We start from the raw sequence: 27,813 nt of genomic DNA, 5'->3' as shown, positions 1-27,813 counted from the left end.
CTCTCTCAAAAATAAACATAAAAAAATTAACTCAAAAGGGATCTTGATCCCTTTTCTCTCTTAGGAGAAAATATAGGCATAAACCTGTGTGACTTTGGATTAGGCAATGGTTTCTTAGAGCATCAAAAGGACAGCAACAAAATGAACTGGATTACATCAAAATTAAAAACTTGCACTTGAAACAACGTTATCAAGAAAGTGAAAAAGACAACCTGAAGAATGGAAGAAAAGTTGCATACTACAGAACTTGTAATTAGAATAAAAAAAGAATTCTTACAACTTAGTAATAAAACTATGGTGAGACACCAGCTCACATGCACTAGGATGGCTATAATAAAAAAGACAGACAATGACACGTGTTGGCAACAATGTAGAGAAACTGGAAATCTCACACTCTGCTGGTGGGAATGCACAACGGTGCAGTCACTTTGGAAAATATTTTGGTAGTACTTTCAAATGTTACATATACAGTTGTCGTATGATCCAGCAATTCTACTCCTAGGTGTATACCCAAGAAATGAAAAGCTACATACCCACAAAAATGTATACACAAATGTTCACAACAGCATTATTCGTAAGAGCCCAAAAGTGGAAACCCAAATGTCCATATGCTGAAGAATGGATTTTTAAATGTGGCACACACATACCACAAAATATTAGGTAATAATATGGAACAAAGTACGGATACATACTACATACAACATGGCAAAGAACACTGTTCTATGAAAGAAGTCGGTCATGGAGCCCACATGTTACAAGATTCCATTTATATGAAATGTCCAGGAAGGGTGATTCACAGAGATAGAAAGCAGATTACTGTTTGCTTAGGGCTGCAGGATGGTGGATTAGGAAGAGGGGGAGGGAAGTAGGGAGGAATGTGGAGTAATTGCTAATGCAAATGTTTTTTTTTTTTTTTAAGGCAGATAAAAAGGTTCTAAAATTAGATTGTGGCAATGGCTGCACAACCCTGTGAAAATGCTAAAAATGTTGAACCGTAAACCTTAAATGGGTGAATTATAGGGTATGTGATACATCACAATAAAGCTGTGTTTTAAAATGCAACGGGATAAATCACAATGGAAAAGTATGTAAATTTGAACTGAGAGAACAAAAAACACTTTAGTGGGTCATAAAACACTATAAACCTAATTAAATGGAAAATGATCATCTGAGAAAATGTTTTAGTGACATACATGACTGATGGCCTTAAAACAAACAGCAAGAAAGCTGTGATGATTTGATAAGAAATACCTATCACCCAAGTAGAACAGAGGGCAAATGCCACAAAAATCCCCCCTACCACACACACACACCAGAGAGTACAAATGACAAGTATAGAATAAGCCACTCTCAACATTCATTAATTTTCACCCAGTAATCCCACTTTCAAAGTCTATGCAATGAAAATATCAGAGATGGCCTTTAAATACTAATATACGAGAATGTTCTTCCACTGTTCTTTATTTAGTGGAAAACTGGGAGCTTCTCACATGTCCAGTGCTCAGGCAAATGGGCAAATGCATCACTGTCATTTAGTGGTACACAACAGGGCAGGAAAGACATTCAACCAAGTGTCAGAAGAAGTTGTCTTTCTGGGGGCATGAGAAACCAAGATTTACTGTATCTTTAGTACATTTTTGTAATGTATTTCCCTCCTCAAATATGATTTCTAAAATTTAGAAAATAAAGATACCTGTGTATTTACCTTCATTAAAAAAGAATATGTGATTATTTCATCTAATTCCTTATCAATGGTTCTCAAACTTTGCTACATATTAATTAGAATCATGTGGGAAGCTTTTTCTTTTTAAATCTTAAATCCCAATGTCCAGGCCATACCTCATATGCATTATATCAGAATCTCTGAAGGTAGATTTCAGGCATCAGCAGTCTTTAAAACTCTGGGGTGAGTCCAAGGTACGGACAAACCAGGATCAAGGGTGGGTTAGTCAATGGCACACAAAAAGGTCCGCAGCTTCACACAGGGGAGCAAAGGCATGCACATGAGTTCTATGTGTAAACACCGAACAACAGAAAGTGTGTGTCTGGGTCACAGCTGGGTGTGGCAGTGAGGCACAGGCAGCCACCTACTTCTAGGAGGAGGCTATCAAATAGCAAGTCTCCAGGAGGAAACAAAGAATGTTTTCCTATTCACACAGCAGGAGGAACTGTCCTTGATGAAAGTCAGAGCACTGAATGTGGCCCTGGCCAATTAGGTGAAAGCAGGGCCTAGCACTCGCTGGTTCTACAAGCAGGCTTGTACTGGGACTGTGCATTTCCTGTCACAGATGCATGTGGACACATAAGCTTATGGCCTCCCTGTGTGCATGCAACCAGAACGCAAAGCACGTCATTTACAGCTCATGTGTCAACAATGTACAGGCAGAACAATGCAGAGTGGACTAGGAGAACGTACTGGGGACAGAGCAGGGGACCTGGGCTAAGGCCAAAACTCTATCAATAACTTGCCCATTGGGGCAAGCTCTATACCTTCCATCCCTTCCATATCTGCAAAGAGGCCTTGCACAGGTGGCCTGGTGACCTCTCCAACTCTAACATGTCTATCATCTTCCCCACATAACAGCGTGTGGCTGTAGCTAAAACTGGAAGCCAGCTTTATGTTTTTCTGACCATGAACTTGATCTGACTCAGCTGTGATAATTCCCCTGACACAGTATCGTGGAAGGAAAAGAAAGTGAGAATTTCCTGAGAGGTGCCAACAGAGGGGAGTTCAAAAGAGGAAGGTGACAGGAGGGCTTCTCTCAGCCCCTTCTAACTAATTCTGAGTAGTCCACAGCTAGCCTGGACAAAGCACCTCACCAGCAGTATCCATCTAAGACAGTTCCCAGAAGACATTAACTTCAAAAAGCTGCCTCTCAAAGAATGCTGGAGGGAATGTGAAATCAATACAGCTTTTCTGGAAAGTGACTGGGCAGTATGTATCGAGATTCTTTAAAAATGCAGTCCATTTTGTTCAATAATTCCACTTCTGGGAACTTGCCACTCTTACGAGATTGGATACGTGTAAAAATTACTGGACAAAACACTCACATTAGGAGTTTTAGAGACCGGTTGCACAACAATGTGAATGTACTTAACACTATCAGACTGTACATTAAAAAATGGTTACAATGGTAAGTTCTGTTATGTGTATTTTACCGCAATTAATAATTTTGAATTCATAGGCATTTGACAGCAAGAACAAAGCAAAATGTCTGGGCTTATGCTACAATTTAAAAAGACCTGGGGGCACTTCAGTGGCTCAGTCAGTTAAGTGTCTGACTCTTGATCTCGGCTCAGGTCATGATCTCACGGTTTGTGAGTTCAAGCCCTGCACTGGGGAGCCTGCTTGGGAGTCTGTCTCTCCCTCTCTCTGCCCTTCCCCTGCTCTCTCTCAAAAATAAATAAACTTAAAAAAAAAAAAAACCCACAGTAACAAAGTAAATAAATAAATAAGCCTGAAAAAATAACAAATATCCAACAACTGGAAATTAGTTAAAAATCATGGGGCGCCTGGGTGGCGCAGTTGGTTAAGCGTCCGACTTCAGCCAGGTCACGATCTCGCGGTCCGTGAGTTCGAGCCCCGCGTCAGGCTCTGGGCTGATGGCTCAGAGCCTGGAGCCTGTTTCCGATTCTGTGTCTCCCTCTCTCTCTGCCCCTCCCCCGTTCATGCTCTGTCTCTCTCTGTCCCAAAAATAAATTTAAAAAAAGTTGAAAAAAAATTTTAAAAAATCAATCATAGAGGGGCGTCTAGGTGGCTTAGTCAGTTGAGCATCCCCAACTTTGGCTCATGTTATGATCTCGTGGTTCATGGGTTCGAGCCCTGCATTGGGCTTTCAGTGCTGACAGCTCAGAGCCTGGAGCCTGCTTCAGATTCTGTGAATCCCTCTCTCTCTGCTCCTCCCCCACCCCGCTCTGTCTCTCTCTTTTTGTGTCTCTCAATAAATAAAACATTAAATAAAACATATAAAAATTTTTTTTAATCAATCATGGGATATTGAAACAACAGACATTAAATCTCAAGTTCTTCAAGCAAATTGGAAATTGTTCATGATATAATATTAAGCGAAAAAAAGCAGTGCGAGTGTGGTTTCAGGTCTAGATGGAATAGGTAAAAATAATTTTTTAAATAAAAACGCTAAGAGTAGTTCTGTTTCTATCCTGGGATCTCCAAATTTTCTACAAGAAACACTCTTAGAGGGTGAGGGCCTTGGCAGAGAATTAACTTACGGTCCAAGAATCAAAGGGTAGAATGACTTCCACTTTACAGGCTGTCAGCTTTGAGGTTTCTCCCTTAAAGAAACAGACAGCCAGAAGGATTTTCACAATTGCTACATCAGCTCTGTCAACGGAGACAGAACTAGAACCGGAAGCAGCACAGGTGCAAACAGCCAGCACCATCCAGTCTCCCCGTATAAGTGAGGATGAAAAAAGCAAGATCACCCACTTTCCACCATCTGCTGCTGTACCCCCATCACAGTATTTTAAAAGCTTGCTTCTCGTTCATGCCCTACCTTTTGAGTGTTTCATAATGGGCCCAAAGTGATCTGGGAAATATAATCCAACTATAAAGTAACTAATGATATTACTAATAAATATACCACGGGAAATGGGCTTTGCTCTTCTCTGGAAGACAAAAGGATACATTACAAATATTAATGACTTCTTAGTCCAAAGAGGCTTGCAACCACCACAAGACTATAAGGGATACTGGTCCTTGTTTTCTTTAGCCACAATGTAGTTATCATTCAGAAAAAAAAAAAATTTGCAACAATACTCAAAAACTGCAGCTTCAGACTAAATAATAGAAAAAATATAAATATATGGAGCAAGGTAGTAGGAGAGTAAATAATATTAACTAGCAATATAAGTGGAATGTAAGAAACTCAACAATGAAAAATGCAGGGTCACATTATTGCAAGGTTAATGAAACTCTCTGGCCCAGAGTTCCCAAGGCCCAGGAGCTAATCACCTATTGTATTAAAATACAAACTTTCATTAATACAGTCTATGCTGAGTGCCTATTACAGGGGTTTATAGTATTTGACCTTTGCCAAAATAGTTTCAGTCCCTGACAGTTTCTTGATTAGCATCAATTAGTAAAGAGTTTCTATCCAAACAAGTAAAACAGGTTTAGGTTTTCTTTCCTTCCTTCTTTCCTTCCTTCCTTTTTCTTTCTTTCTCTTTCTTTTTTTTTTCTTTTCTTTTTTTTTTTTTTTTTTTTTATGTACCTTCTTAAGAGAGAGAGAGGGTCTTATCTTAAAAATGAGAACAGAAGTCATCAAGGTAATTTCAGAGCTAGGTCTGAAAGATGACAAGATTCTGAAGCATAGCCCACTAGTGCAGGCCTCAATACTTAGGGGTATGGCACACACAATGTATTTACTGTATCATTAGCAACAGTGCTAGCTTTTTAAATAGAAGGCTATTTTTAAATCCAGTGCACGTTCACAACCATATGTCAACTTATTTTACAGGCAGGTAGAACAGTAGGTCTCTGGGTACTTTTCTAACAATATGGCTTGAACAGAAACCTGCCTGTGTTAGACACTGTAGAAAAACATTGTTTATTGTCTGATGTACTCTGAGTCACGCCATTTTTAAGCAAGCATCTCTGCCCTTAGCTTCCCTTTTGAATTAAAATTGCCAAGATAATGAAGCCAAATTACCACTGTGAGACACTAATTTGCTGCACAAATTTAGGCAACGCACAAGCATGGCTCCGTTAGAGGAGAATCTGCTTAGTGTATTAAATTTGGACCCAAAGCATCTAAATGGAGAGTATTTTCTTCAATCCATTAAAAAGCTGAATGTTGCAAAACTACTCTCTTCTATTCATAAGGCCTTGCACAGAGTTTAGCAGAAATAAATTTTATTCCCATGGAGAAGAAACAAACTATAGGATATTTTCTCAACACTAAGGATATCAAATTTGGTCAGGACACAGGAGACCAGGGCTCGTCAGGGATTTCTGGCCAGTGAGCCTATAGACTCTGAGACACTTTTGGATAGCCATACTTCCCATGCTTGCCATGCCATTCATTGCTACCTAACATCCCACTAAAACCTCATAAAATAAACAAATTATAACTATATGAGGTGATAGATGTGTTAATTAACCTTAATGTAATCATTTTGTAATATACACATGCATATACAAAATCACTATGTTATACACTGAAACACACACAGTGTTATGGGTCAAGTGTATCTCCATAGAACTGGAAAGAAATCAAATTAAGAAAAATTAAAAAGAAGATTGAAGTTCCACTAAAACAAACCTTTAATTTGTTAATAATAAAATCCTATCTGAAATGCATATTCCCTAGTCTCTTAGGCATTCACCAGGCCTAAGGCCCAAGAAGCATCAATTCCTTTGCAGCAGCACAGGCTATATAGGAGGGCAAATTCTCCTAAAGGTCGTATCTCTGCACTTGGCACTTGCAAGTACTATTCCCTTAGGAATCCAGATAGATTCAGAATTCTATTATCTGTTTTTTATAGGTGAGGTATACTTAAAGAAGACATTGTGCCTGTCCATGCCCACCAGACACAGGATGCACATGAACACACTGATTCAAGGAAAAAGGGCAAATGACGTGGCTGATACAGAAAAAAGTATAACGTTATGTACAATTTGCATAGTCATTCCAATGGGGTAACCAGCAAGAAAGGCAGTGTGGGAACCAGGATTTGAAAGAAGAAGAGAAATCTGACAGAGATACAGTCGTAGGGAAAGGCAAAGAGAAAGAAGGACATTCCAGGAATTTCCCCAAATACTGATAAACAGGTCAAATTCCTTGGCACAGGAAATTGCTTCATACCAAAAAGGTTTCCAAGTTCCAGCTAATGACTGGATTGTAAACAATGTTGTCCAAAATAAGAAAGCTCTAGGACAATAAAAGATTTTAGACACTTACCAATTCATAGCATCATTTCTAACATTCAAAGTGTCAAGGTTTGTCCTCTTAATTTTGTCACCACACAAACTGCAAATATCCACTAAATGATTCAGAAACCATGCCTATCACACCTCAAATAATACAAACATTTAGGAAACCAGAAAAACAGATACCAATTTTATAGGCCCAGGACACAATGTAGACCAATCCCAAACACATCCATGGATAAATGAGAAGAATCCTTTCACTGGCATATGATTGATCAGTAAAGACCCCAAACTATCCTACCCTAAGAAAACAAATGCTCAGCAAACATAAAAGAAGATCAAAGAACTTTCATGATTGCGAGTATCAGCATTCTGGAAAGGCTTTCCTCACGTCTGATTCGTAACCTCTCAAAGTTAACTAATGTTTGTGTTTTCATTGGTAATGTTAAGTGCAAAAAGTTGGTAATGATGAAGGAAGCCAAAATACTTTAAACAAGTAATCCATGAGACCCTTGTTCCCACCCCTTTACAAATCTGAATTTTCACAAATTGTATATCTACTCAAATGCTGAGTGATGTAATCAAGGAAAGTATATTAGTATATAACACTTGGCAGTAATAAATGGACTGCTGTCAGATTACACTTGCCAAAATCCAAAATCTTTAAATGCACCACAATGAGTTTAGATTATAGCATTTCCTAATTCACCACCAAGAAAACAAGACCAATGATTGATTAACATTAATACTGATAACAAGATCCTGAATCTTGGTAAAAGTCTAACCTAAGCTATCAAAATAGTTTGTATATAGGCTAAACTAAAGAAATTAGTCTAAATTCAAATCAAAACTTTGTTTTTTAGAGATTTTCTTCTTCCAGAAGTTACTGTAACAAAGAAAAAACCTCCCAGGAAATTTCTTACAAGCACTAGTTTTGCTTAATCTCAATACATGCCTTACATATATAACGAAGACAGTTAGGGTGCTGTTTTGTTGCTTACTTACCTGGGGATTTTTTATTTGACCTTGATTGCACCGAATGAGACTGTCGAGGCAGCAGAGGTGATGAAGGCAGAGACATTGAGACACCTTTGGCCAAGCTCACCCTGTAGGTGTCTTCTGCCACAGGAACGCTGCTCACAGACAAGTCACCACCATGGCCAGGGGGCAGGACTGGGGGAGAAGTCTCTGGACCAAAGTCACCTCCTGGAGTGAAGAGAAAAAACCATAAATTGGGTCATCCATTACAGGTAGATTAATTCCTAAGAACTACATCCTTAGAATATAATTCTCATATGTCACCTACGTATGTTGTTTTTTAATGTTTTCTTTTCTTCTACCACTCTTATAAGTTTTTCTATGTGAGAGAAAATTCAAGTTTCACCACTCAAGTATCAATGAACTCTGCCTCATACACCATTCTGTACCATATCAACTGGCCCAGTTTCGCTCCTAACAATGGGTCCAGAAAGCCACCAATCTCAGATTAGATTAAGACCAAGTATGAATGATTCACAAGAAGCTGTGATTTCAGATTTCAGCTGAAGTAGGGGAGGGAGGTTATTGGTCTTACCCAAGTATCTTAGAGTAGATTCGAACACCCAGATTCATTCCAGAACTCAGACTTCACTTCTCTCCAATAAAAGACTCCAAGAGAGGGTCTCTCTACTTCAACATTCCTCCCCAGCACTATCTCTCTTCTCTCATTAGATCCACTCCATACTCCCCATGGCACAGGGTCCACCCTCCTCCAATTTGACCAGCCCAACCCTTAGTCATGAGACTAGAAATATGGCTTACTGATGAAGCTGGTTCTTCTTGGTATTCAGCTTAAGAATAAACAAGCTAACTATTATGAAATCAGATATTCTAGGGTAAGCAGATCCAACAACAAAATACAGAGGATGCAATTACAGTATAGAGAGTACAAAAGGAAGGGAGTATGGTGGTGAGGATTAGCCTCTCTGAAAAAGATACAGCTGGTCCTCAAGTATTCCGATAACAAGCTCTCCTCTTATTGTTCCTCCCCTACCCATTACTTCCCCCCCTCTAGTGTGTACTACGAAGCAACTGAGGACAGGTAAAGAGGGAAGGTAAATCATTACCCTGATGATTAAAACATCTACAAGCTCTAATTTATATACAGAACTGGAAAGATATAGAAAGTTTTCCATAAGCAAACTAGTCTCTCTGATAAATACTACCCAAATGGTCCTTACTGACTCTGAAAACTCAGTCAGGATGGGCCTTCCTGACTCTGAAAACTCAAGGCCTGGGTTTGAATCAGTACTCAACTTGTGTAGATCTTTGTGCGCAAGACTCAAAAGGGATGTGATCCAAACCATCAAGTTCAAATTGCATCGCTGTGCTTGTTTTTCATGTTAGGAGGCACGGTGAAATATGTAGTCACCCCCTCCACACACTGGGGGTTTGGGGGGTGGGGGTTAAAACTGGCAGACAAGCTCATGCTTGATCCTCAAAGGCAGCTCAAAACCATTAGATCTGTGAACAGAAAAGCCGTGGGTCCCACAATGGATAAGTTGGCAACATCAGAAAGGTAATTTTAGTCACACCTGGGCCAGCTATGCTTGAAGGATTTTAACAAACTTGGACATTTAGTGATAAATCTTGAGTTTCCCAAGTGACTGGTATTTGAAGAAGAAAACAATTACCAGGAAACCTTCACCAGAATTTTCAAAAAAAGGAGCATTCACACAAATGTTCTGTCCCTGAGGGAAGGAAGCAAGAAGGAATTAGTGAAAATCTTTACATCCTAAATCTATGTGAACAGCGAAGTCACCCACTCTGGTCCTTCTATAACCCTCGCTCACCCTGCTTTATGATGTGTACCGTGAGATACCACCAATTCCCAGGACCCAGGAGCTACTCTTACACCACTGTGGATAAAGCCAGAAATCTTTCTGAAACCACCTGTCCTTGAGGTCTTGAGCCAGGACATGAAGTTTCCCAGGTGCCTCTCCTTTGACTATCTGTCAATGAAAGAGATCTTAAGGCAGAGCTGGGGGTATACTGCAATGCCAGTGCCCATTGGGGCTAAGTGCCTCCCCGACTAAGGAGATTTGAGAAGATAGAGGAAAAGAGAGCTGTTTTCTCCAGTCCTATATCTGGTGCTCATGACCAGTCCCCACCACCACATTGGTCTCATCTAGGGAATGCAAGCAAGTGCTATGCCTACAAGAATGGTGCCTGGTCACCTGACTCCTGGCTATTTGGCAACGAAACTAGGAGATGTAGAACTTGGAAAGCGCTGAGGCCACAGCCCCAAGGGGTACATGCACAGGATGTGCAGGGGACCTTGAAGAGGTTGTCCATGTGGTTTGAAAAGAGCTTCATTGCCCTGTGGCTGGCCCTTACACCCTCCCAATCACCAAGCTGGTAGTCCAATGTCTAGACTGGCCTGATAGGAGCAGGCACTGTGACAAGGTATGGTCTTCCCTACTCATACAGAAATATTTCTAACCTTTACAATAAACAAAACAAAACAAAACCCAAATCAGACTTCAAGTCCCTTAATTTGGATGGGGACACAATATTAGGGAGAAAGGCATCTATTCTAACAACACCAGAAATAAAAAATAAGCTCCTTACTGAGAAAGGGTTTATTTTCTTAAATACTTCATATTCTCCAATGATACAAACAAAAGGGGGGAGTTAAGGATAAAAGAAAATTAAAGGGTTTCCTAATTATAAAATGTGCCCATAAACTTTGTTTATATCAAGCAAAGCAAATATTTTCATTAACTGCAAGTATGGTGGGGATGAGTTTCCAAAGCAGGCTGTAACCATGAGGACCTTCAGCCTTCTGGGCAGCTGCACTCTGACACTCTGATTTTATCTGGTCTGCAATAAAAAGGGACTCGGAGATGGGGCTCGGGAAGGAAGGGTTTCTATTTCAGGATTACTTGAACATCTTACTATATTATCATTCCCAAACATTTTCTGTTGGTTTGTCCCTCAGACACAAAGACCCCTAACTTCCAGTTTCCTTTTATTAGAAAAGCACAAAGCAGGGAGAGAAATTTTATGTATGAACAGGCAGCATGAAACAAGTGGGGTGATTCAGCAGCTTAGAAGCTGGAGGCAGCATTCCGGAGCCTGGTGCTTTAACTACATGTAGGCAAAGGGGTTCAGGTCAAAGTAAATCTCGAGAGCATCACAAGGATGCAGACGACGCCAGGGGCAGAAAGTGAAAATCTCCTAAGGGTATCCACAAGAATTATACAATACTGGTTCTGGCAACAGGACACCAGAAATTCTCTGGTTGATTTAACATTCCACAGCAGATGCTTAAAGAGGTTTTAAGAAGAATTAAAAACATTTCACTGCAATAACCAGCACTGTGGACACATTTCCTTTAGCTCCAAATAGTTGGTGTCCTGTGAACTGTGACCTATGTTATTCCTACCTCAATTAAGTGGTAAGATACACTTTGATCACCATTCCTGCTACTCCAGAAATGCCAGGCTAGGTAGGATGACCATGTTATCAACCACCAATGATCTATCAGGTCCCCTCCTGTTCCACTGGCAGGTGTTTCCCATGAAACATTCATACACCACAGATACATGCATCCACCCCGCCATGCTTTTAATCTCGGAGAGTATCTAGTTCAATCACATTGTTTCACAGACAGGAAACAATGGGACATAGGGGTTGAAATTGACGAGCAGGGGTCAAACACCTAGAATGACCTTCTCTCCCAATTCCTAAAACTGGCCAGCTCAGGCTCTAACACACTACCCCACACGTCTGAGGGGTGCCTAGATGGCTCAGTCGGCTGAGCACCTGACTTCGGTTCAGGTCATGATCTCACAATTTGTGAGTTTGAGCCCCGTGTTGGGCTCTGTGCTGACAGCTCAGAGCCTGGAGTCTGCTTTGGATTTTGTCTCCCTCTCTCTCTGTCCTTCGCCTGCTCTTGCTTGGTCTCGCTCAAAAATAAACAAACAAACAAAAAGACCTGTACTTTGAAAAAAAAAATGGAGGTACCCAAAACAGACACATTTTTAAGTAACAAGTCTATAAAGGGTCAGCACAGTTTTGCTTTTAAAGTTTAGGCTTTGCAGGTCACATACAGTCTCCAGCACACGCATGCACACACGTGCACGCACACACACACACACACACACACACACCACAAACCCACACATACTTTTATTTTAAAATCACCACTTCTCTGAATTCCAAAAATAAAAGACCATAAATGGCATGGGGGCATAAGGTTCTTCCTATTTGTAATACATATAACTAAATATGTACATATGCACATATGTATAACACAAAGGAACTATAAGTCCCAGTCATAGTTTGCCAAGATAATGGAATTATCAAAGGGGATAAAGCCATCCAATAAGGCATTTTAAATTGGCAGAAATGGCTTTTGATAACACTTCTTTATTTTAATTTTTTTTTTCTACTGTTATAGACTGTGAAAAGGGATTTAAGTTCATAATGGAAGAAAATGCAAATCTGGGAGATGATGAATGTTTAAAGGTGTCTATGCAGAATGGCAATGTCCAACATTACAGATTAAAGTAAATGGAGTGCAGGATTAGAGAAGGCTTAAAAAACGAGGGCAAAGAAGCCAGGGAGATGAAAGCAAAATCGCATTTCAGAAAGAGCAGACCTGAGAAAGGCAAGCGTGAGCTCAGACATTCAGGTAAATAGGTCTGCAGATGCAGGAAATAAGATTTCCATTTATTGTGCCATTGAAATCACTAGATGGGGGGTGGGGAGGGTCAGGTGGAGGGGGGAGGATGGAAGCTCAGAATAGAAAGAAAGAATGTTCTGTTTATCCAGTTCCAGAAAACGGGACTTGTGCAGTACATTTAACTAGGGCATTAAATGTGTTAGGGCATCTTTTGTGCAGTCCCCGCCTGGGAGTGCATTAATGTTTCTTAAACATATTTTCCATCATAAGGTTTTATAACCACATAACTCATATATATTTACAGAAACCTAGAAAATTGGAAGATTTCCTCCCACAAGATCCAAGTATCATTTTGGGAGCCTTTGGAAGGCTCCCTCTGCAACCGAAAGCATTTTAAACCGTTTTATGTCTTATAGGATCTCCCCAAGTAACCAGCCAAAGCTACTGATTGTTAATGTACATTTTCAAAAAGAGAGTCAAGATAAATGTATCCAAGAAAGCAATTTTCCAGAACATTATTCACAGAGTCGTGACTAAGACTCAAACAATACTGTTAGGAGGCAACAAAGCAGCTAACTTCCACCCCCATTCCCCAGTACAGAAAAACCTGGTCAACAGGACAAGTTTATCCTTTTGTCTTCAAAAATCCACGAAGCAGATTCTACATGGAGATCAGTAAATACTATCCTCACAGTTTTATTCTCAATACTCAGTGGTTACAGAACCAGACATACTTTACCCTGACACAGACGATGAGGAAAGAGACTGGCATTTCCTCTCTTATTGTCAAAATTCTCCTTTAAGGCAGGTCCACCAGGCAAGAGTTTCTAAGCTTAAAGAATACAAGACCTCAGAAAAATTCCTACCCCCAAGCCCTAGAGGGGTGTATTTCAACACAGTAAGTGCCTTCTTTGACGTACTATGTGTTAGGACAGGGTTCGTTGGAGACACTTTATACCCATTATCTCATATCCTCACAACGACCTCATGAAGTGGGTGTTGTTATTAATACTCCTCTGACAAGGAGTCTACCACACAGAAAGTACCCAGCATCTTGTCCAAGGACACTGACCAATGGCAGGGCTGACTCTGAATCCAGGCAGTCCAATCCAGAATCCATTCCAGTACCCTGAAAAAAGGGTACTGAGCTATGCCTTTCAACATTACGTCATTTTGAATACTTAATAGGGAATGCCAAAAATAGTATATGTAGGTCTATGCACAGTACCAGGCCACTGTGAAAAGAAACCTGTTCCCTCATCTATTTTCACTTTTCGTGCAGGCTGGTTAATTAGCTCCACAGCACTCCTGGACCATTCCATTTGGGAGGCACCCGGGCTCAGATCATTAATTTTCTTTCAGTCAGTCACACCTTATGCTGTCACCATGCAAGCAAAGTGGATCTGAGTTAGATGTTTAGTAACCAAGCCCCTTAAATAGTTTCTTCTCCTTTCCCTTTGCACTGTAAATTCATTTAACTCTTGCAGCATTGGGCCCTGCTCTCTCTGCCCAGGGTGGATGTGCTGAGTGTCATTCTCGCCTCATCGAACCAAGAATGTGGCCACTCTATCCGGCCCAGAGGAAGAAGAAAGCAGTGGGCCGGTTGTGGTCAAAGCAGCCTGGTAGGATTCATCCTCAATCTACATGGAATCCGTTATTCTGTATTTCCTTGTCAGGTACACTCAGTACTCGGGTCCCTGAGTCCACTGGGCCTGCTGCTCCTGCACACGACTAAAGCTGTAGTGCCCAATCCCTGCACACAGGGAAACCTGAGCCCTCCCCAGCGAGGCTGTTGTAACTGGTCTGGGGTATGGTTCAGGCACTGACAGTTCTCCCCCAACTGATTCTCAGGTGCAGCCAGGATTGAGAACCACTGAGGCAGGAAGGTGGTCAAAGAGACCCAAAATGTTTATGTTCCTATTCCAAGACAGAGGTGGGAGAGATGAAAAGGGAAAGAAATTGGAGAACACCATACAGATGATTATAACACAATGTACATTCCTTGAGTGTGTGTGTGTGTGTGTATGTGTATATGTGTGCCTATCTGTATGCACATCTGTATATACACTATAAACTTATGTATATAAATCTGTGTAAACATACACAGTTGTACATGTGTGGGGTCTCTAGAAGGACACACAGGAACCAGCAGCAGTGGCTGACTCTGGGAAAGGGAAATGACCAGTTGGGAGCATGGATGAGAGGTGTATACTTTTATATGGTTTACATTTTATGTGCATATGTTTCCTATAAATATTTTATATTTGCATCCCCTAGGATTGAGCCTTGTATGGACATGAAGATCTTAAGTCTAAATGGGCCACCCACCATGGCCTGACCTGGCAAGTGGATGAAATGAAGATCTGTTCCACAAAGATCATCCAAAGTGACCGTGTTTGGGGCTGACCGCTAGAGGAGCTTATGTTCTACTGACTGAAGTGGACGCAGTACAGGACCCTGCTCTGAAGAAGGTCGGATTCTCGGTAGCACAGAACACACGTGCTCCCGTCATCGATGGGCTCTGTGTAGGCACACGTTTCATTTCTTTTCTGCCCACCATGCATTCCGGCTCCCTTCCAGGTCCTGGGCGTCTCTGCTGCTGGTGGTGGAGTGTGGGCACACCTGTGGTTGCAGCGCACACAGGATAATCCAGAGGTCTGCCAGGAAGAGGGGAGGAAGAGAGACAGGCTTGGCAGGGGGGTAGAGGGGATGGGGAGGAAGCAGAGGCTGAAAGGGCTAGGAATGAAACAGGCAGGACCAAGGACTATGGAAGTACAAGGAAGAGGGAGGACAGCCCATAGTATAGGGGGTGGGGTGATGGTAGGCTAAAGGTGGTAATTCCTGTTTCACTTAAAACATCTCCCAAGACCCTGATAAAATACTTGTAACTACAAAGTAAGAGGCAAGCTCATAAATGCAAAAAGCATATGGAAAGATAAGGGAGTGTCAGAAAAGGAAAGAACTTCCAATAATGTAAGGATAGTAACAGGGCATCTTTTGTTGTTATTGAAACAACCAGGGGCCTAAGCACACTTAGCCCACCAGGTCAGAGAGCTATCCAGGCCCTTTCCTGGGCATCTGCTCCTGTCTTTCCCCCACACCTACCAACAGGAACCAACAGATCAATCCATGTAGGTAAAACAGGGCTGACTAGGGGCACCCGGGTGGCTCCGTTGGTTAGGAGTCTGACTTTGGCTCAGGTCATGATCTCACCGTTCATGAGTTTGAGCCCTGCGTCGGGCTCTGTGCTGACAGCTCAGAGCCTGGAGCCTGCTTCGGATTCTGTGTGTGTCTCTCTCTGCCCCTCCCCAGCTCGTACTCTATGTCTCTCTCTTTCTCAAAAACAAAACAAACAAATCAAAATAAACAACAACAACAAAAAAAACAGGGCTGACTATACCTTTTCTCTTTGATGAAAAGCCTCCCCTACAAACATCCCCAAAATAATAAATGATGGAAGAATGAGCAAACATATAGCTTATGAGAGAAAGGAAAAGAGTATCTTCCTGAAGACTCAAAAAAAAAAAAAAAAAAGACGGAGAAAAAAAATTCAGTGAATTGCATGGCACCCTCAGTAGAATACAGGATAATATGGCCTCTGTACCCTTCATATGCTGTGTTATTTTGATTATTTTATCTATACACTAGATTCACACTAAAAATAAGGGAAGACAAGCAAGGAAATTTAAAAAGCAGTAACCAGATTTCGATCCACATTTCAGGCATAAAGAATAAAATTAACACTACAGAAAATCCACTCGGTGATAAAGAACAAGCTTGAGGAAGTCCCCCCAGAATCAGAGGAGAAGGGCAAACATTTTAATAATGTGAGTAAAGATTATAGATATGAAAAACAAAAGGTGTTTTTGAGATGAAATGAGGACATGATATTTTAAAAACTAAAAACAAACAAATCTTGGGGCACCTGGGTGGCTCAGTGAGTTAAGCATCCGACTCTTAATTTCAGCTCAGCTCATGAGCTCACAGTTTGTGGGTTCGAGCCCTACAGGGGGTTTCATGCTGCTTGTACAGAACCTGCTTGGGCTTCTCTCTCCCTCTCTCTGCCCCTCTCTGCTCATGTGTTCTTTCTTTCTCTTTCTCAAAATAAATAAATACACTATAAAAAAAAAGAAAACAAACCCAACAGGGTACCTGGCAGGCTCAGTCAATTAAGCATCCGACTTTGGCTCAGGTCATGATTTCATAGTTCTTGAGTTCAAGCCCTGCATAGGGCTTTCTGCTGTCAGCACAGAGACGGCTTCAAATCCTCTGTCCCCCTCTCTCTCCGCCCCTCCCCTGCTTGTGTGCACACACACACACACACGCTCTCTTTCTCAAAAATAAACATTAAAAAAAATTCTTTTCTGAATTAAAGTATGCAGATAAAAAGAACCCACCATACCCCAGGCTGTTTCCCTGAAGGGACTGCACCTTGACTCATCTTGGCAAAACTAAGCTGATAATTTTTTCTTTATCACAAACATCCAGGTAAGGATATAGGGAAGAGGAAGGAAGGAAGGAAGGAAGGAAGGAAGGAAGGAAGGAAGGAAGGAAGGAAGGAAGGAAGGAAGGAAAAAGAAAGAAAGAAAGAAAGAAAGAAAGAAAGAAAGAAAGAAAGAAAGAAAGAAAGAAAGAAAGAAAGAAAGAAGAAAAGGAAAAAGTAAAAAAAAAAAAAAAAAGTTTAATGGGCTACAAAACCACAGAGACTTTCAAAGGAACCAGAACCCAACTCCCCTCAGACTGCTTATCTTAGTTTCTCAGGCTGCTGTAACAGAGTACCATAAACTGGGTAGCTTAAACAACAGAAATTGAAGGCTTCAAGTCTACAATTTAAGGGTGTTGGGCAGAGCCAGGCTCTCTCTGAACGCTCCAGGGGAGAATCTAGTCCAAGCCTTTCTTGGTTTCCGGTGTTGCTTGTTATCTTTAGCTTGTAGACACATCAGTCTCTGCCTGTGTCATCACATGGCCTCCTCCCCTATGTCTGTGCTTCTTTTCTTCTAAGGACAGTCATAGTAAATTAGGGCCTACCCTAGCCCTGTACAATCTCATTTTACCTCAATTATGTCTACAAAGACCCTACTTCCAAATAAGGTCACCTTCACAGGTATTGAGGGTTAGAACCTCAACATCTTTTGGCAGGGACAGAATTCAACCCACAACACTTCTCCTCTCCAACCAATACCAAAAAAACAGAAGTCAAAAGCAACACCCACAGAATTTGAGGGAGGGAATAGCAAGACCAAACCTTATAAAACTATACCAAGTTTTCCATTAAGTACAGTATCAACCAGAAAAAAAAAAAAATTATCAGAAACTCAAAGGCTCAGAAAATGCCCAGCCCATTTATCCTTCTTGAGAAAAAAAGTTACTTAAGAACCAAAATTAACTACTCAATACTGAGGACATTATCATTAAAAAAAAAAAAAAAAAGACAAGAAAAAAGAAAAGAAAAGAAAAGAAAAGAAAAGAAAAGAAAAGAAAAAAAGGCAATAAATTCTAGCCCAAGCCCAGCCTCCAAACACCTCATTCAGCTGTCTCCCTCTTCTGCTTCCAGTCCCTGATCATTCAGGAAATGTGGTTTTTGAACCATATCCTTCACCCCTTAGTGCAGAAACAATCTCTTACCTTATCTGGCAACCTCTTAAAACAATAATGCCCTGTGCCAGAACTTGCTAACAATGGCTAACATTTTTTGCATGGTTGTGACACTGGGCAGAGAAACCTCTCCCACACCACCGCCCCACCGTTTCCTAAACAAGCAGAGGAGTGCAGAACACCACAACAACCATTTTCATTGCCAAGGAACTGAAATTATGAAAAAGAAAGATTTGAGTTTACCATATGATCAACTTTAAAAAAAAAAAAAACAAAGGGAGCAACATTTAAGCCAGTATACACAATTTTGTTATGCTGTATACCAATGGGAAAAGAATATGCACAACCAAAAGCCAGAAGAAGGTTTGATAAAATGTTGATGGTTATTCTTAAGGGGGTGGAAGCCGCAATGGTTTTTCCCTTTTACATTTTTCGTTTGACACATCTTCTGACATTTTTATAATGAGAATGTTTTATAAGAAAACACACTTGGGGCTTCTGGGTGGCTCAGTCAATTGACTGTCTGACTTCGGCCCAGGTCATGATCTCACGGTCTGCGGGTTCGAGCCCCACATCAGGCTCTGTGCTGACTGACAGCTTGGAGTCTGTGGAGCCTGCTTCAGATTCTGTGTCTCCCCCTGTCTCTCAAGAATAAACATTAAAAAAGATTGTTTAAAAAAAGAAAAAGAAAACACAATTTATTTTCCATCAAACATTTATTTGAAACATAAATTTGTACCTATCTCTTTCTACTTCTGGAGGTTTCCCAGTAAGCCTCTGCTAGATACCTGCCAAGTTATTGCTCTTATGAATACCCTTCCCCAGGAACAGAGACTCACTTTTCCCTTATCCATGTACCTCCAACTATGCCTACTCAACCACCTGGCTCAGACTTGCCCTTGTCCATGTAGCTTAAACTGTCTATGGTCCTCTTTTCCCCAGGTCTTACAGACATCAAAAAGTCTTCCTTATTGGTTGGTCTCACAGGGAAGGTCTGTTCTGGCTGTATTCTATGGTCATTGTGCAGTCCAAGATCCAGTTCCTTGTCCTATATACTTCAAAGTACTTAATAGAACCTCACTGCCCCAGCTCTGTCTACACTCTGATTTCTCTGCTTACAACCTCCAATCTCCAACCAAACTTCTCTCAACATTAAACTTTCTCAAAAACAATATCCTGAATATGACTTCTTATACCATAGAAAACTCCACTTTTTCTGTAGATCTTGAGTGTGATGTGAGGAAGAATGACAGTAGGATCACTGTGCTGCATGTCTCACATCTATGTGAATGGTGCCTTGGAACTGCAAGGAGGCAGCCCTGAGGACTGCAGCTACCCATTGAATATCCAACTCCTCAAGCTATTCTCCATCTCAGTTACACGCTTAGCCCCACTATGACTGCTGGAGCTCACTTACCCTGGAATTTCACATTGCAGGAAGTACCCAAGTAACACATCAGGATTTACAGACAGTTCTCTGCTCTAACGAGATATACATGTTCATCAAATGTAACTGTCCTAATAATAATGAGGGTGATTAAGTTAGCAGTAAAGGCCTTACTTTGTGTACCAGACATCTTGCTAAGCACTGTATACATGTTAGCTTATTTATTCATCCTATTCCATTTGGTGGCATTGCTCCTGGGCTATAGCTGAGAAAACTATTGCTTAGGGAGCCTACTAAGTGAGCTGCCTAGGGCCCCACAGCCTGTAAGTGCTACATGTGGATTTGAACCCAGGCAGTCTGACCCACAGAGTTCTGCATCATGGCTTTACACTGGCCTGCTTCTGTGTACACCATGGATCTCCTAACCAAGGTGTGTACCAAGCATGGAATGCTTTTCAGTGCTTAAGAAATTCTGACTGTCATCCACAGATAATTTAGCAAGTCATGTTTCCCTGAATGATAATCACCAGGAACATTCTGTCATATTGGACACGATGACATTTTGGGGGTGGAAAAGTAAGTGGAGGGAAAAAGACTTTTAGAACAATACCATAACCAGCACACCACCCCCTCACTGACTACTCAAATCCAAACCCTGGCAGGCCCATCAGCAATACTCCTGCCAACAGGCCTTGTTACAAGAGAAAGGAAGGAGAAGAGGGAGCTGCCACCATTTATCTCATTTCAACTCCTTACAAGGAAAATGGGATCTATAAACATTTGGGGGGAAATGCCTCCAAGTTTCTAGGCAGTCCTGAAAGTTTCTTCCCTACAAAAACACGTTAAAAATGCAATGTAACCAATTCAGCACACATCCTAGAAAAAAGCAGACTAAATCAATTGTGTACATGTGGCTGTTTAACAAGATCCTTTTCAGGCCTGTACTGCGGGGCAGGGAGTGGGAGAATGAGAAGACATTTTCTGCATCTGTTATTTTATTTGCTATATTCCTGCTTCACCAGCACCACCACCACCACAAATTGGGGCAGGGGAGGGGGGGTGTTGGGGGGGGGGAGCATCACTCAGTTTCAGAAAAAAAGCAGCCTCAATGACATGTCTGGTACAATATCTTAGCAACAATGTCAATATTGTCTCACCACAGCTAACCATATTCACATTCCACTCTAATCATGATTTCTCGACTATAAAATGGAATGTGAGCTACTCCATTCATTCTCTGAGCACTGCACTGGGAAACACAGCCCTCTAACAACTTCCATTAAGCTGCATGTAAATTAAATATCAAAATTACATTCAATAGCTATTACTTCCTGTGTATGTAACTTCGAAGCATGAGAATAAGCAAATATTGATGAGGCATCGACATAAACACAAGACCCAAATAAAATATAGCTAACAAATTAATTTGATGAAATCCTGTCCCTGGTTATTTCTGGAATGGAACCCTTATCACTCACCTGCTTGTAGACCTGTATTTCCAATTCATCTTTAGAGGGCTGCCAAGAATGGGGTTGATTAGATAATGGGGAAGTTCCTTCTCCCAAGACTTTTCAAAGTCATACACATACACACACACACACACACACACAACACACACACACACACACACACACACACTTCTGCCATGGCTGGCTGGGGGTGGCCCTGCACAGACTCAGAAACAAACAGCATCCTAGTGGCTCTCAAACCTGGCTAACCATTCAAAAGCCATTATAGGGGCACCTGGGTGGCTCAGTCGATTAAGCATCTGACTCTTGATTTCAGCTCAGGTCATGATCTCATGATTCATGGGATCGGGCCCCACGTCGGGCTCTGTGCTGACAGCATGGAGTCTGCTTGAGGTTCTCTCTGCCCCTCCCCACTCACACACATGTGCACACACACTCTCTCTCAAAATAAATAAATAAACTTAAAAAAATTACAAATACAGATGCTCGGGTCCCACCACTGAGGAGTGATCCAATACGCAGGATGGGAATTTAACTCACAAATGCCTCCAGTGAATCAGCCACATTTGGCAATTAATGCACTAGACAATTATACTAGAGCACACTCTTATAAAGGCAAGGTGAACACCAAATCATGCAGGCACTATACCTTTGAGTGCACACACATCTTCTCTTGGCAGATAAAGAGGCTTCTGGTGGAGGGTCCTTGTGTTTGGGGCTCAAATCCTTTCCCCCTTCCCTGTCCTAGCCAGCACATGCCATCTCAGACTATTTACAGCAACTGCCCCCACAGCACTTTGCTAAGGCCAGGCCCATCACCACGGCTTTCCTCCATCTGCACCAGATGAAACGGCCAGGGCTGTGTCTGCCACACAGGCAAAGAAACAAAAATATCCAAGAGGCTGCCACTTATTAAATGCTAAAGGAGGAGATTAAGGGGTGGGGGGGAAAAAGACCCAGAATGATACAGAAAGTACCATCAATTACAATAAGAGCAAGCCTAAAATGCTCACTATGGTCCAGGCACTGTTCTAAGCCCTTTAACTCACTGGATCATCAGAAAAACCAACACCCCTAGAAGACAGATACTGTTGTTATCTCCATTTTGCAGATTTTAAAACGGAACTGAACTTAGGCAACCTGGCTGCTATACTAGAGAGAACACAGCCTTTGGAGACAAACTGGGTTCGAATCTTGGCTCTGCCACTTAGTAACTGCACAGTCTTAAATCAGCTCTTTAAGCTCTACTTAATACCCCATCCATGATATGGCATAACTGTTTATAAGCATTTAGCACACTGTCTGATACATAATAAGTACTCAAAGAGCAACTTTTATCAGTGCCACCATATCCTCTCCCAGGGGATTCACTTCCTAGTTTCTTTAATATATTTGAGGAAGAAAAAGAGGTATTGCACCCCTCCCTCACAACACTTGAGTATCAAAAACTCCGGATATAAGTTTAAATATTCATATGAGTGTATTTTATTTTCTCACTTAATGGGCATTTCCCCCAAACCAAGAATACCATGTGGTTAAAAACAAAACAAATTCCCCACATCACCAATATTACTGCGCCAGAAGTTAAAACAAACAAAACAAAACAACACAGCTTCATCTGACCTTTACAATTAGTATATGACAGACGATTACCTTCATTTTACAGGCAAGGAAACAGAGCTTCAGAAAAGTGAAACACTTGTTCACAGAGAGCTAGTAGCTACATTAAACCAGAACTCCAAGTTTCCTGAAGCCAAAGCAGCAGAGTGTTGTTCTTCTTGGAGACGCCGCTTCCACAAAGAACAAGGGATTTGAAGTACGGTTTGCGAAGTCCAATAACCATGGAAACCATTTAATGGATAAAGGGGGAAAAACTCGAGAACCTTTAATCTTAACAATCTTAGAGCTAAGGATGTAGCTTTAGAAGGTTTAATCAGATTAGCGCATCAAAACTCTCACACAAAGCAGGGAAAGAGAGAGAGCTGACCTCCCTGAAATAATGATGTGTAACCTCTCAGTCAGTTTTCAACACTGAACTTACAGAATTAAAACAAAAGCCTTCACTTAATCCTACCAAAAACGAAGGATGACTTGTATGAATCCTTTTAGGGTTTATAGTTCAAAATTAAACAGGACATGTGTAACTTGCTTAGAACTCCAGCTGGTAAACAATTAATGGTTCACCACTTACCAAATTTTAAAACAAATTTAAAACAGTGAACCCAACAGAAAAATAGGTAAACATACAGGCAAGAGAGAAAAAAAACTTAAATCTTTATGACAAATACTCATATAACATATACTATATGTCAAGCACAGATTTAAGCCTTTTATAAATATTAACTCATTTAATCCTCATAAGTGACCCAGGAAGCACAGAAAGGTTAAGTAATTTGCTCATGTTCACACAGCTGGCAAACTATAGAGCTAGGATACAAATCCAGGCAGTAGGATTTCAAACAGCCAATAAACAGAAAAATGTATATGAATTCATTCTGAAGAACCGCATAATTAAAACAATGAGATACAAATTTTGCCTATCACACTGCAAAGATGAAATAATTTGATTATAACCCATGTTAGTAAGTGTATAAAGAGATATTTTCATATATTGAAAGTGGAACTATACATTTTTATTTTACAGGTTTTAAGTTTATTTATTTTGAGGGAGGTGGAGCATAATGAAAGGGAGAGAAAGATACGGAAGCTGGGCTCCGCACCAAGCCCAGATGATCTCATGATGGTGAGATCATGACCTGAGCCAAAACCAAGAGTTGGACACTTAACCAATTGAGCCAGCCAGGAGTCCCACAAGTGGAGTTGTAAATTTAATGCCATCTTTTTGAAGGGCAATTTGACAAAAATCTAGGAAGTTTATAAATGAACAAACTTGTTAACTAACTTTTTCTTATAGTTATTTTTATGAAAGCGCAGACAGGTATGTACAAGGAAGTTCAGTCTAGTACTAATGATAATGATGACAACAAAAGAGATACAACCGTCAACAGGGGAATAAAGAAACCACATGCTACCTGTCCAATGTAATAAATACTGAGCAACTTTTTAAAGCCTATATATTAGTGTGTGCTAATATGAAAAAGGTCTAAAAACACAATCAACAAATCTGCAAAATAAACACTGTAAAGTCTGGATTTTCTTAAGGATCTACACATGTACATATGTGTGTACATATACACATATATGCATAGAAAATACTTAGAAAGATCAAATAAACTATGAATGTTAATTGCCTTTAGGGAGTACAAAGGAAAAAGCCGAGAAGAAATAGGAATGCTGTCTATTTCTAATACCATTGTATAGCTTTTTAAAAAATAATTGCATTATATTTAACTATTACATTTACGGTATTTTAATGGCTTTACAAAAACTAAATAGGGCTGATTTGTAACAGTCTCAAAGACACCAAGCAGAAATGGTCCTTAAGATAAAGAAAAAGAAGACATATCACTCACAGTTACTGGGTCTAGATAAAGACCACGTAAGAAACTCAGAAATAATCCTTTGGGGCTGGGGCAGGGTGGAAATCAAAATAATCCCTGTAGAGAAAAATTATAAATATATAGGAAATCTATCTTCTATCTCAGGGACAGGTTTTCTATTTATTCAGTGCTAGAAACAAAAATAATGCAGCTAGCCAGAGACATAGAAACTGAACTAGTCTGGAGTCAGAAACTACACTTGGACTCCATGTTTGTTTTAACTAGCTATGTAATGCTGGACAGTTGCTCAGTGCCTCTTTTCCAAATATTCCTCAAAAAAATGAAGACAGTGAATTTCTTAAGACTCCTCTAGATCTAAATCCTTTCATTATTTTACCTTAGTTTGAAAAAGAATCCCTACACATAACAATCTAAGATTTTAAGCCATGGATTAAAAACTTTTACACTTGAGAATACAGCAATTTATTAAGGAGATGCCAATTATCTGGAACTATCCCTGCCTGCTGTTAGCAACTCACCAGGAGTCCAGCTTCGGGCACCTCCAGGTGGTAGGAGGTATTTAGACTTTTTGACTGTGCACAGAGACAGAATGCTATCAAGTACTGTGAAAAACTTGATGATTCATTTTGAGTTGGTTTTATGCTTTTATTTTGGTTTCTCTATAAATTTATTAAATAGAACCAATCAGACTAACATATCTCCAGCCTCAGCACAAACTGAAACTTCAACAATGCAGGGGACACTTCTACCAATGGAACACAGGCAAGTTTTAGTAAGTTCAATAAAAATTCTTTGGTGAGTGACTTTATAAAGAAACCCATTCTGACATACCAGGGGCCATACTAGGAAAAGAGAAGAACCAGAATGAAGAGCCTCTCACATTCCCAACAGATAAAAAAAAATAAACAGTTGATTCTTGAACAACACGGATTTGAACTGCATGGGTCCACTTAAGTGCAGATTTTTTTTTTCAGTAAATACAGTACAATATTGTAAATATTGTAAATTTTTCAGTAAATACAGTACAGATTTTTTTTCAGTAAATACAGTACAATATTGTAAATATTGTAAATATTTTCTTTATGATTTTAACCTTTTTTTTCTCTAGCTTATTGTTTTTTAAGAATACAGTAATAAATATACAAAATGTGTTAATGTTTATGTTATCAAGAAGTCTGGTCAAAAACAGGCTATTAATTAAGTTTTGGGGAGTCAAAAGTTATACTCGAATTTTTGACTGTGGTAGGGAGGGAGGTGGAGGGTTGGTGTCTCTAACCCCCATGTTGTTCAAGAGTCAACTAGACACGGGCATAAAAAGACAATAAAGAGAAAATATAAATGGGCACTAAATACTTAAGAGGTCTACCAATCTAAAAAAAAAAAAGCTAATTAAAAGCAAATAACATGTTTTAAGTTATAAAATTGGCAAAGATTGTTAAAACCTACAAATACCCAATACTAGTAAGAGTCACACAAGCAGGCACATGCACATACTGCTTACACAGGTGGCAATCAATACAATCCTCCTGGAAAACAATTTGGCAAGAGGTACGACCAGCTTCTGAAAAGTTTGCTTACTTGCACTATTAATTCCTTGCCTAGAAACATTCTACTAAAATAATCAGAGATTTGTATACAGATACCTATTTTCCAGAGGTTGTTTCTGTTTTGTTTTCAATGAATGAGAAAAGCACATACCCAAGCAAAATCATGGTATATGAGTTCAATAAAATATTAGGCATTGATCAAAGACTAATGGCATTGGAGAGGTAAGGCAAAAGACAAGGAATATCCTGGGTTTTTTTCTTTATTCTTATTAGTATTTTCCAAATTTTTTACAATAAACACATGCTATATTGGGCATAGATTCAAAGACCTATATTTGTTTTCACTACCAAAATGTATGCTAACAGTCGATGGCATCTTAAAAATCACTATCAGCCAAGCAGTGATTGTAATGTGGAGGCCACTGACCACAAACCTAGGGTGACTAGACAATTTTAAGCCTTTCCAGGTTTCAGTCAACAAAGCACTTAAGATCAACTGTGGAATGAAGAAGAACCCTGGATTTTATCTGAAAACTTTCCATTAAAATCTCCTTTGAAGATCATGAAAGGATAGTAACAAATATGCAGAATGAAGATCTTCAGCTTGGAAGAAAGCCCTGGAGAATATAGTAACCGACTCAAAAAACACTCTATCATTAATGCTCTCAAAGGCAGGTAAGATAATGTAGTGTGTAGAAAAATGGATGGTGACAACTAGGTTAAAAAAAAATAAGGACTTACAAAAATAAGGCTCTGAATATAAATTAGAAATGCCTTAACCAACCTGTTTATATTTTCTTTCAGTTTTATGAAAAAGATTAAGATATGTAAAAATAACTCTCTGAAAAAGGGAAAACAAGTCAAATGAACATTTTAATTAATAAAGTATTATGTCAGTAGGTCAGTAGGTCTTTCTTCCTTAGAGGTACATGAAATAATGGTGTGTTTTATAATCAATGAAATACAATATTACATTTGTAATTAGAATAGAGACAAGTGCTGTGGGCTGAATTGTGTCCCCTGAAAATTCATTTATTGAAGCCCCAAATCCCCATATGATGGTATTTGGAGATGGGGCCCTTGGGAGATAATTAGTTTTAAATGACATCACGAGGGTGGGGCCCTCATGATGGAATTAGTGTCCTTCTAAGAAGGGGTACCAGAGAGCTTGTGGTCTCTCTCACCATTTGAGGACACAAGAAGGCAACCGTCTACAAAACAGAGTCTTCCCCAAAACCCAACAATACTGGTGCTCTGGTATCAGACATCTGGCCTCCAGAACTGTGAGAAAATAAATTCGTTTTTTAAGCCACTCAGTCCATGGTATTTTGTTATGGCAGCATGAACTAAGACAATAAGAAAACATACCATCAAACAAATATATATATTTTTAATATCTGACACTTGGAAATAAATTTTCTATATAACTCAAAAGTTATCTACAAAATTTTCTTGGGGGGGCGGTGAGAGGTAGGGACAAAGAAGCCCCTTTTAAAGTTTATTTATTTAATTTCTGTGAGAGAGAGACTGTTAGCAGGGGAGGGGCAGAGACAGAAGGAGAGAGAATCCCATCGTGACTGTCACTGTCAACGCAGAGCCCGATTTGGGGCTCAAATTCATGAACCGTGAAATCATGACCTGAGCTGAAATCAGACACTTAACCAACTGAGCCACCCAGGTGCCCAAAGACAAAAATTATTAACATACAAATTGTTCAATTTTGAGAACTGAAAGAGAAGTGCAATCATCGGAAATCAGCAGTATACAGGTAGCTCTCTCCCATCCTTACTCAGGAGT

General features: G+C 40.1%; 1 protein-coding gene across 14 annotated transcripts in view; it reads right to left on the bottom strand.

The window, feature by feature from the left end:
• Positions 1 to 27,813, bottom strand: part of TANC1 (tetratricopeptide repeat, ankyrin repeat and coiled-coil containing 1) — a 238,009-nt gene that overhangs the window by 123,478 nt on the left and 86,718 nt on the right. For 13 of the 14 annotated variants that reach the window (XM_027055689.2, XM_053215116.1, XM_027055692.2 and 10 more), the window contains one exon: positions 7,895 to 8,095. In XM_027055689.2, the coding sequence (XP_026911490.1) occupies positions 7,895 to 8,095 (201 nt within the window). Of the gene's footprint in view, positions 1 to 7,894; positions 8,096 to 8,994; positions 8,996 to 9,184; positions 11,812 to 27,813 lie in introns of those variants that run through there. The other variant, XM_053215122.1, reaches the window with a different exon arrangement.

Source organism: Acinonyx jubatus, chromosome C1 (genome assembly GCF_027475565.1).
Source record: "Acinonyx jubatus isolate Ajub_Pintada_27869175 chromosome C1, VMU_Ajub_asm_v1.0, whole genome shotgun sequence".
In the NCBI taxonomy this organism is placed as follows: Eukaryota; Metazoa; Chordata; class Mammalia; order Carnivora; family Felidae; genus Acinonyx; species Acinonyx jubatus.
Note: the sequence above shows the minus strand (reverse complement) of the source record. Positions and strands in the feature narration are given on the sequence as shown.